Consider the following 12088-nt stretch of genomic DNA (forward strand, 5'->3'; position numbering starts at 1 on the left):
GAGGGGGCTACCGGAGAGAAGCAGTGAGATTTAGATGTTGTCCAGTCAGACTCTCCATCACTGGTTCAAACCCTGGTGGTGGCGGCTGTGATTTTACTGTCCTGGCGAATAGGCTCCTATTGAGGGTGTGCCGAGGAGGGGAGAGGCCCCATCAGCCAGTGGCTCAGGAGCATTCAGACCTACCAGTGTCCTCATCGGACCCACGCTGGCCCGAGAGACCTTACCCCACCCAGGGCTCCGGCTAAGCGGCAGGCTGCTCCTTTCCGCCACAAAGGGAGCCACAGTCCGACGGCCTGGCCATCTTCTTCCACTAGATCAGTGCCAACCATAATGCCAAACTAAACCCTCCCTCATCTAAACACCGCTGTTATATCTGTTTCTGCCACCACCTCTGGCAACCCATTCGAGGTACCCTGGGTAAAAACAGACCCAACTACAGCACAGTACAGGCACTTCAGCCCAAAATCTTGTGCCAATCTGCTCTATGATCAATCTAACCCCTCCCCCTAGACCAGGTCACTGTGTAAAAATCTCCCCTAAACCTTCCATAAATCAGCGGTTCCCAATCTGGGGTCCATGACCCTTCAGTTAATTGTAGAGGTCCATGGCATTTGAAAAAAAGGACGGGACTGTTGCCTTAAACTGATCTCCTCTGGTATTGGCCATTTCTGCCCTGGCTGTCCACTCAGTCTTACATCCAACTTCGCTCCAAAGAGACAAGCCCTTGTTCTCTAATCCAGGCAGCATCCTGATATATCTCTCTGAAGCATCCACATCCTTCCTACAATGAGGCGACCAGAACTGAGCACAATACTCCAGGTGTGGTCTAAGCAGGGTTTTACAAAGCTGCTACATTACCCTCATACATTGGAGCAGACTCCGGCCATTGGTAGAGTCTGCTCTACCAACCCATCATGACTGATTTATTATCCTTTCAGCCACGTTCTTCCGCCTTCTCCCTGTAACTAACCTTTGACGCCCTGACTGATCAAGAACCTATCAACTTCTACTTTAAATACACCCAGTGACTTAGCGATGAATTCCACAGATTCACATCCTCTAAGGAAATTCCTCATCATCTCTGTTCCGAACGGACATCCTTCTATTTTGAGACCGAGCCCTCTGGTCCTCGACTTCCCCCCACTGAAGGAAACATCCTCTCCACATCCCCTCTATTTGGACCTTTCAGTATTCAATAGGCATCAATGAGATTCCCCTCCCCCTCATTCTTTTAAACTCCAACAAGTACAGGCCCAGAGCCATCAAATGCTCTTCATAAGTTAACCCTTTCATTCTCGTGAACCTTCTCCAATGGGTTCAACCACAAAGCTGCTCTAGAAAGTCATCCCGCAGGCATTCTGCAAACTCTCCCTCTTGGGATCCAGCACCAACCTGCATATTGAAGTAATGTTGCCCTTTCGACAAGCATTTTTCATCTCCCGTTGTAATTTGTAGATCACAGAGGCCTGTATACAACTTCCATCGGCATCTTCTTACCCGTGCAGTTCCTCAACTCTACCCACAAGGATTCTACATCTTCTGATCCTGCGTCACCTCTAAGGATTTTATTCATTTTTTTAACCAACAGAACCACATTCTGTCCTTTTGAAACAATCTGTATCCTTAAATGTTAAGCTCCCAGCTATAATCTTCTTCCAGCCACAACTCAGTGATGCCCACAACATCTCTAACTGCACTACAAGATCATCTACCTTATTCCATTTTCCACGATTTCAAATATTACACTTTCAGTCCTGTATTCATCACACTTTTCGATATTGCAATATACTGACTACAGGTTCCCCATCTGCCTGTACCTCCTTACAGTCTCACTACACGCTGCATGTACTTGTATACAAAGTGCCCCCTCAGACTTGTGGCCCCAGTTCCCACCCACTGCCAACTTAGTTTAAACCTCCCACAGCAGCTCCAGCAAACCTGCCCACTAGGATATTGGTCAGGTGTAACTCGTCCTTTTTGTACAGGTCGTACCTTCTCCAGGCTATTACCTTGCTGCTCTCGAACTCAACCCCTGACTAACGAAGGCCAACAAGTCAGGTGCCTCTTTTACAACCCTATCAATTCTGTGGTATTTCTGGATGTGGAAATCAAGCTCCACACTGCAGGAATGTGGTCTTTAACCCTGTGCTTTGATTTTATCTCCCTGAAACTTTGCCACTCTCTTCGGCCCCGTGCTCCTGCACGTTTCTCACCTGGGAGAAAGGTGTGACTATCTTCCCCATGTATGACTCTCACAAATGTCAGATCTCTCCAGAGCATCCACCGCTCCACAGAAATCAACCCCAGATTGTCCAACCTCTCCTCACAGCTCACCAGATCCTTCACTACCGGGGCATCGGAGTCAAAAGCGCATCGATCCCCAGAGGCTGCTGACAAGAATGGACACTGAACAGCCGAGTGCCCTGTGGGAATACAAGTCTCCTGTCCCCTACTGAAACCGTGGAGCAGTCAGGCTTGCAGATCACACGTCAGCCCGCCGCTGCCGGTCTCTGGGGTGAGGTTGGCTCAAAGGTGTTTCAGATGATCCAGCTGGCAGGCAGCCAGCCTGTAATCTAATCGCAGCTGTTACGTGTGAAGCAGTACCAAGGGTCAAGGCCAGATAAAGCTCTCAGCAGCTACAACCCGCCTGACCTTGCCCGAGGGTTAATGACAGGGTGCATGAGCTCTCGCACGTCTCTGGGCTGCTAGAAACTCGGAACCCTCCTGCGGACCTCTCACAGGAGCTGGGGATCCACGCACAGCAAGCACTAACGGGAGGATGGTCACAGCCAAGTGGCGGAAAAGAAGGTGCTGTGTGAAGGTGCTGCGCTGGACACAGGATCGAGTCCTGCCGGACGGACCCGTGCTGCACGACAGCGAAGTAACCGTGCAGCAGCTAACAGGGAATGACACCGTCCTGCACTGCAGCGAAGGTGCCATATAAGAGCTGACATCCGACACGGAGACGGGACAGTCCCATGTTACAGTGAGATGCTGTACGGGAGCTGACATCTGACATGGAGACGGGACAGTCACACGTTACAGTGAGATGCTGTACGGGAGCTGACATCTGACACGGAGACGGGACAGTCACATGTTACAGTGAGATGCTGTACGGGAGCTGACATCTGACACGGAGACGGGACAGTCCCATGTTACAGTGAGATGCTGTACGGGAGCTGACATCTGACACGGAGACGGGACAGTCACATGTTACAGTGAGATGCTGTACGGGAGCTGACATCTGACACGGAGACGGGACAGTCACATGTTACAGTGAGATGCTGTACGGGAGCTGACATCTGACACGGAGACGGGACAGTCACATGTTACAGTGAGATGCTGTACGGGACCTGAAATCTGACACGGAAACGGGACAGTCCCACGTTACAGTGAGATGCTGTACGGGACCTGACACTGACACAGAGACTGGACAGTCACACGTTACAGTGAAATGCTGTACGGGAGCTGACATCTGACACGGAGACGGGACAGTCACACGTTACAGTGAGATGCTGTACGGGAGCTGACACTGAGACGGAGACGGGACAGTCCCACGTTACAGTGAGATACTGTACGGGAGCTGACATCTGACACGGAGACGGGATAGTCCCACCTTACAGTGAGATGCTGTACGGGACCTGAATTCTGACAAGGAGACGGGACAGTCCCACGTTACAGTGAGATGCTGTACGGGACCTGACATTTGACACGGAGACGGGACAGTCCCACGTTACAGTGAGAAGCTGTACAGGAGCTGACATCTGACATGGAGACGGGACAGTCCCACGTTACAGTGAGAAGCTGTACGGGACCTGACACTGAAACGGAGACGGGACAGTCCCACGTTACAGTGAGATGCTGTACGGGACCTGACATTTGACACGGAGACGGGACAGTCCCACGTTACAGTGAGAAGCTGTACAGGAGCTGACATCTGACATGGAGACGGGACAGTCCCACGTCACACTGAGATGCTGTACGGGACCTGACACTGAAACGGAGACGGGACAGTCCCACGTTACAGTGAGATGCTGTACGGGACCTGACATTTGACACGGAGACGGGACAGTCCCACGTTACAGTGAGAAGCTGTACAGGAGCTGACATCTGACATGGAGACGGGACAGTCCCACGTCACACTGAGATGCTGTACGGGACCTGACACTGAAACGGAGACGGGACAGTCCCACGTTACAGTGAGATGCTGTACGGGAGCTAAAATCTGACACGGAGACGGGACAGTCCCACCTTACAGTGAGAAGCTGTACAGGAGCTGACATCTGACACAGAGACTGGACAGTCACACGTTACAGTGAGATGCTGTACGGGACCTGACACTGAGACGGAGACGGGACAGTCCCACGTTACACTGAGATGCTGTACGGGACCTGACACTGAGACGGAGACTGGACAGTCCCACGTCACAGTGAGATGCTGTACGGGACCTGACACTGAAACGGAGACAGGACAGTCCCACGTCACAGTGAGATGCTGTACGGGACCTGACATCTGACACGGAGACGGGACAGTCCCACGTTACAGTGAGAAGCTGTACAGGAGCTGACATCTGACATGGAGACGGGACAGTCCCACGTTACAGTGAGATGCTGTACGGGAGCTGACACTGAGACGGAGACGGGACAGTCACACGTTACAGTGAGATGCTGTACGGGAGCTGACACTGAGACGGAGACGGGACAGTCCCACGTCACAGTGAGATGCTGTACGGGAGCTGACATCTGACACGGAGACGGGATAGTCCCACCTTACAGTGAGATGCTGTACGGGACCTGACATCTGACACGGAGACGGGACAGTCCCACGTTACAGTGAGATGCTGTACGGGATCTGACATCTGACACGGAGACGGGACAGTCCCACGTTACAGTGAGATGCTGTACGGGACCTGACATCTAACACGAAGACAGGACAGTCCCACGTTACAGTCCAAAACCATTTATTATTCCCATAACAGCGGATGTGTAAACACTTTTTCCGTGAGATTACAAAAGAACTGAGACCTTCAGCCCAGAGACAAGGTGGGCATCTGGTAAACACTGGCCTCACACCCAGTGAGCGGCAAGCTATATCACACAGCATACATTTACAAGCCCAGTCGTTGATCCTTGTGTCGCATACACGCCCCGACTGGAGTTCCCTCAACCACCGCACAACTCCACATGAAGGAGAGAGTGAGTGGGACAAGGATGTGCAGAGAATGGGGGTGGGGGTGAGGGGTGGAGAGAGTGGTCAGAGGGGAGGTGCTGTGGGAGGCCGGAAGGGACAGGGGTCCCGGGGCTCAGTGAATGATCCCCACCGCCTCAGGCCGGCCGACGGGACCCACCACCCACAGCACGCAGGCACCTGAGGGGCTGCAGGTGGGAGGTGGGAAGAGGGGCCGGATCCCAGTGGCCAGTGCGACGTGGAGTGAGCGGGGCAGGGGATCCTGCTGAGGGTGAGGGGAGGGATAGGGGTTCCCGGGACAGAAGAGCTCAGCATCAGGCCGGGGGACCGGTCCTCAGCACCAGACACGTCTACTCCTCCTTCTTGTGGGTCGGTCTGTCCACCTCCGACTGCGTGGGGAGAGGAAGGGAGAGGGGGTCAGCAAGAAACAGACGCTACCCTCTCTCTCACCCCAGGTTTCCTCCCCTCCCAAGGTATCTCCCCTAGATACCTCCCACCCATCTTCGGGATCCCTATTTCTCCCTTCCCATTACTCCTCTGCCCTTCCCCCAGGAAATCCCACCGGACACCCCCACCCAGGACATCCATCGCCATCACTCCTCAATCTGGGATCACCTGCACACCCCCCCCCCCACCCCATTCACGCTCCCACCTCTCCTAAATGAGGCCACTGAGAAACTCCCAGCCTGGTCCACCCCTTTCCCAACCCAATCCCGCTGGCAATCCCAGACCCACCTGGAGCCGGGAATGCTCCTCCAGCAGCCGATCGTACTCCTTGGTCAGGCCCTCTGCTTGCCGCTTCATCGCCGTCAGCTCGCTCTCCGAGCGCTGCAGGGCTGTGGAGTGCAGGGACGTCAGTCTACGAAATACCCTCTCCACCTCCACGCCACTAGAACATTGCCCCCCCCGCCCCCCACCCCCGACTCCAGAAACCCAACTTGAAATAGTGACAGAGCGTGACAGGGTGGGACACATTTGAAAAGAACAACCCTCTTCTGCAGCCAGTTTTATTATTTGCCTGGGTGTAAGCAGAGCGGCCATCGTTGAAGTGGGCCAGAGTTGGAACAGTCAGGCTGGGGAAAGCACAGGCAGAGGTCTCATTTTGTTTGTACAAAGCCAGTGCGCTGAGAATCGGTCTAGAGTTGTGGTGTGTCCTTTGGGCGAGATGTGGGAAGTCTGGTCTCACCGATAACTATATCTGTATGAAATGCAGCTCCTTAGAGACTGTTTTAAGGAACTGGAGCTGCAGCTCACTGACCTTCGCCTCATACGGGAGAATGAGGAAGTGATAGAGAGGAGCAACAAGGAGTATAGACAGCCAGTGCAGAGTGCCCCTGTGGGCATTCCCCTCACTGAGATTATACTGTTTTGAGTACTGTTGGGGGAAACAACCTACCAGGAGGAGCCCATAGCAAGCAGGTCTCTGGCACTGAGTCTAGCTCTGTAGCTCAGAAGTGAAGAGGGGAGAAGAGGAGTGCAGTAGTGATAGGGAATTCCGTAGTCACAGGCGCAGGCGGGAGTTTCTGTGGACGTGAAAGAGGCACACGGATGATATTTTGCCTCCAGGTGCCAGGGATGTCACGGATCGGGTCCACGACATTCTAAAGTGGGAGGGTGAGCAGCCAGAAGTCGTGGCACATATTAGCACCAACAACAACAGAAGGAAAAGGGAGGAGGTCCTGAAGAGAGAAAATAGGGAGTTAGGCAGAAAGCTGAAAAGCAGGACCAAGGGTAGCAATCTCTGGATTATTCTGCCACGTGCCATTGAGGGCAAGAATAAGATGATTTGGCAGATGAATGTGTGGCTGTGGAATTGGTGCAAGAGCAGGGTTTCAGATTTCTGTAACATTGGGATCTCTTCTGGGTTAAAAAACAGGAGGTTACAACCCAAGGGGGACCAATATCCAGGTGGGCAGGTTTGCTGGAGCTGCTGGGGAGGCGTAATAAGACTGCAAGGACAGGTAGACGATAGGGCAAAATTGCAGTCCGTGGGATGAGCTGAAACATAACAAGGCTAAAATCAAAAAGGATGATGAATATAGGACTGAAGGTTATATATTTGAATGCATGCAGTGTACAGAATTGTAATGCAGTTAGGCATCACTGAATCATAGCTGAAAGTTCATAGTGGGAGTTCAAAATCCAAGGATACACATCTATTGAAAGGCAGGGGACCAGAAGGGATGGGGTGGCTTTGTTGGTAAAAAATGAAAGCAAATCTTTAAGAAGAGTTGACATAGGATCAGATGGTAGAGAATTTTTGTGGGTGGAATTAAGAAACTGCATGGGTAAAAAGACCCTGATGGGATCCAAAGACTAGCCAGGATGTGGGCAGGTAGACTGGGAAAATCAGGCTAGTGGTGGATCCCAAAAAGAGAACTGCAGCATGCCTATGTGATGGCTTTTTAGAGCCGCTAGCTAGTGCCGGAGGTCAATTGGGTAAAGGCAATTCTGGATTGGGTGTTGCGTAATGAACCAGATTTGATTGGGGAACTTAAGGTAAATGAACTCTTTGGAGGCAGTAATTAGAGCATGATAGAGTTCACCTTGTGACTTGAGAGGAAGAGGCTCAAGTCAAGTGTATCAGTATTGCACTGGAGTAAAGGGAACGGCAGAGGCACAAGAGAGGAGCTGGCCAAAGTTGACCAGATGATGGCACAACAGCAATGTCTGGAGTTTCTGGGGTCAGTTGGGATGGTGCAGGATATATACATCCAAAAGATGGTGAAGGATTCCAGGGGGAGGATGAGGCATCTGTGGGTACACAGCATTAGAGCAAAAGAGAGAGCATACAATAGAACAAAATTTAGTGGGCAGTTAGAGGATTGGGAAAAACAATAGGAGGCAACTAAAAAAAAGTCATAAGGAGAAAGAAGATGAACTATGATGGGAGGCTAGTTAATAATATCAAAGAATACCAAAAGTTTTTTCCGATATATGAGGAATGCTGGTAAATGATGTTGGAGAGGCAGTAATGGGGGACAAAAATGGTAGACAAACTTAATAAGTATTTTGCATCAGCCTTCACTGTGGAAGACACTAGCAGTATGCCAGAATTTCAAGAGCGTCAGGGAGCAGAAGTGAGTGTAGTTGCTATTACTGGGGAGAAGGTGCTTGGGAGGCTGACAGGTCTGAAGGTAGATAGGTCACCTGGACCAGATGGACTACACCCCAGGGTTCGGAAAGAGGCAGCTAAAGAGACTGTGGCAGCATTGGTAATAATCTTTCAAGAATCACTGACTACAAATCTGCAAATGTCAACTCCACTTCTTCAGAAGGGAGGGATACTGAAGGCAAACTATAGGCCAGTTAGCCTGACATCAGTAGTTGGGAAGATGCTGGAGTCCATTATTAAGGATGAGGTTTTGGGGGTACTTTGACGCAGATGATAAAACAGGCCAAAGTCAGCATTGTTTCTTGAAGGGGAAATCTTGCCTGACAAATCTGTTGGAATTCTTTTGAGGAAATAACATGCAGGATAGACAAAGGAGAATCAGTGGATGCTGCGTACTTGAATTTTCAGAATGCTTTTGACAAGGTGCTGCACATAAGGCTGCTAGGACTACAGGAAAGACATTAACACAGACAGAGCAATGGCTGACTGGTAGGATGGGAAGAGTGGGAATAAAGGGGGCCTTTACTGGTAGGCTGATGGTGACCAGTGCTGTTTCACAGGGGTTGGTATTGGGTCCAATTATTTTCACTTTATACGTCAGTGATTTGGATGACGCAATTTGTGTCTGCACACAGCAGGAAGATGGTGGAGGGACACAGTGTTGAAGAAGCAGGGAGGGTCCAGAGGACTTAGACTGGGAGAATGGGAAAACGGAATTCATTGTAGGGAAGTGTGTGGTCATGTTCTTTGATAGAAGGAATAGAAGTGTAGACAGGGAGAAAATTGAAAAGATGAGAAGTGCAAAGAGACTTGGGAATGGTTGTGCAGGGTTCCCTGATTGCAGGTTGAGTCGGTGCTAAGGAAGGCAAATGCAAGGTCAGCATTCACTGGGACAGGACAGAACAAGAATGTGCTGCTGAAGCTTTGTAAGGCACTGGTTAGATTGCACGGAGTACGAGGAGCAGTTTCAGGCCCCAAATCTAAGAAAATCTGTGCTGGCATGAGGGGGCTCATGAGAATGATCCCAGGAATAATAGGGTTAATGTATAAGAGGTGTTTGATGGGGGAGGGGGGTGGAGCGATTGCCTAGCTAGAGTGGATGTGGAGGCACTGTTTTCCGTAGTAGGGGAGTCTAAGACCAGGGGGCACACCCTCAGAATAGAGGAACATCCATTTAGAACGTAGGTAAAGAAAAACTTCAGCCAGAGGCCGGTGAATCTGTGAAATTCATGCCACAGATGGTTGTGGATACTATATCCCTGAGTGCATCTGAAGTGGAGGTTGATAGCTTCTGATTTGCCAAGTTGTCAAAGGTTATGAGGAGAAGCAAAAATGGAGTTAAGAGGGAAATGGATCAACCATGGTGAAATGGCAGAGCCAGCTGAATGGGCTGAATGGCCTAATTCTGCTCCCATATCTTATGATCGAAACCAGCCCCTCACCATCTCCACACAGTCAGAACAAACCCACATACCATCCCCACACTGTCAGAACAAACCCACCAACCATCCCCACACTGTCAGAACAAACCACCAACCATCCCCACACTGTCAGAACAAACCCACAATCCATCCCCACACTCAGAACAAACCCACAATCCATCCCCACACTGTCAGAATAAACCCACATACCATCCCCACACTGTCAGAATAAACCCACATACCATCCCCACACTGTCAGAACAAACCCACCAATCATCCCCACACTGTCAGAACAAACCACCAACCATCCCCACACTGTCAGAACAAACCACCAACCATCCCCACACTGTCAGAACAAACCACAAACCATCCCCACACTGTCAGAACAAACCCACCAATCATCCCCACACTGTCAGAACAAACCACAAACCAACCCCACACTGTCTGAACAGACCACAAACCATCTCCACTGTCAGTACAAACCCACATACCATCCCCACACAGTCAGAACAAACCCACCAACCATCCCCACACTGTCAGAACAAACCCACAAACCATCTCCACACTGTCAGAACAAACCACCAACCATCCTCACACTGTCAGAACAAACCCACAATCCATCCCCACACTCAGAACAAACCCACAATCCATCCCCACACTGTCAGAATAAACCCACATACCATCCCCACACTGTCAGAACAAACCCACCAATCATCCCCACACTGTCAGAACAAACCACCAACCATCCCCACACTGTCAGAACAAACCACAAACCATCCCCACACTGTCAGAACAAACCCACCAATCATCCCCACACTGTCAGAACAAACCACAAACCAACCCCACACTGTCTGAACAGACCACAAACCATCTCCACTGTCAGTACAAACCCACATACCATCCCCACACAGTCAGAACAAACCCACCAACCATCCCCACACTGTCAGAACAAACCCACAAACCATCTCCACACTGTCAGAACAAACCACCAACCATCCCCACACTGTCAGAACAAACCACAAACCATCCCCACACTGTCTGAACAAACCACAAACCATCCCCACACTGTCTGAACAAACCACAAACCATCCCCACACTGTCTGAACAAACCACAAACCATCTCCACACTGTCAGAACAAACCACAAACCATCTCCACACTGTCAGAACAAACCACAAACCATCCCCACACTGTCAGAACAAACCACATTCCATCCCCACACTGACAGAACAAACCACAAACCATCCCCACACTGTCTGAACAAACCCACCAACCATCCCCACACCGTCAGAACAAACCACAAACCATCCCCACACTGTCAGAACAAACCACAAACCATCCCCACACTGTCAGAACAAACCCACAAACCATCCCCACACTGTCAGAACAAACCCACATACCATCCCCACACTGTCAGAAAAAACCCACATTCCATCCCCACACTGTCAGAACAAACCCACCAACCATTCCAACACTGTCAGAACAAACCCACATTCCATCCCCACACTGACAGAACAAACCACAAACCATCCCCATACTGTCAGAACAAACCCACCAACGATCCCTACACCGTCAGAACAAACCACAAACCATCCCCACACTGTCAGAACAAACCACAAACCATCCCCACACTGTCAGAACAAACCCACAAACCATCCCCACACTGTCAGAACAAACCCACGTACCATCCCCACACTGTCAGAACAAACCACAAACCATCCCCACACTGTCAGAACAAACCCACAAACCATCCCCACACTGTCAGAACAAACCCACATACCATCCCCACACTGTCAGAAAAAACCCACATTCCATCCCCACACTGTCAGAACAAACCCACCAACCATTCCAACACTGTCAGAACAAACCCACATTCCATCCCCACACTGACAGAACAAACCACAAACCATCCCCATACTGTCAGAACAAACCCACCAACGATCCCTACACCGTCAGAACAAACCACAAACCATCCCCACACTGTCAGAACAAACCACAAACCATCCCCACACTGTCAGAACAAACCCACAAACCATCCCCACACTGTCAGAACAAACCCACAAACCATCCCCACACTGTCAGAACAAACCACAAACCATCCCCACACTGTCAGAACAAACCCACAAACCATCCCCACACTGTCAGAACAAACCCACATACCATCCCCACACTGTCAGAAAAAACCCACATTCCATCCCCACACTGTCAGAACAAACCCACCAACCATTCCAACACTGTCAGAACAAACCCACAAACCATCCCCACACTGTCAGAACAAACCCACATACCATCCCCACACTGTCAGAACAAACCACAAACCATCCCCACACTGTCAGAACAAACCCACAAACCATCCCCACACTGTC

At 50.6% G+C, this 12088-nt stretch overlaps 1 protein-coding gene across 1 annotated transcript in view; it reads right to left on the reverse strand.

Moving 5' to 3' along the window:
- Window positions 1–4943: 4943 nt before the first annotated feature.
- bcap31 (B cell receptor associated protein 31) overlaps window positions 4944–12088 on the reverse strand; it is a 44613-nt gene continuing 37468 nt past the window's right edge. The window contains exons 7-8 of the mRNA XM_059949549.1: window positions 5923–6023; window positions 4944–5576 (exon numbers count right to left, since the gene is read on the reverse strand). Of these exons, the coding sequence (XP_059805532.1) occupies window positions 5538–5576; window positions 5923–6023 (140 nt within the window). The 3' untranslated portion in view covers window positions 4944–5537. The remainder of the gene's footprint in view (window positions 5577–5922; window positions 6024–12088) is intronic.

This window comes from Hypanus sabinus, chromosome 24 (genome assembly GCF_030144855.1).
Source record: "Hypanus sabinus isolate sHypSab1 chromosome 24, sHypSab1.hap1, whole genome shotgun sequence".
Taxonomy (NCBI): domain Eukaryota; kingdom Metazoa; phylum Chordata; class Chondrichthyes; order Myliobatiformes; family Dasyatidae; genus Hypanus; species Hypanus sabinus.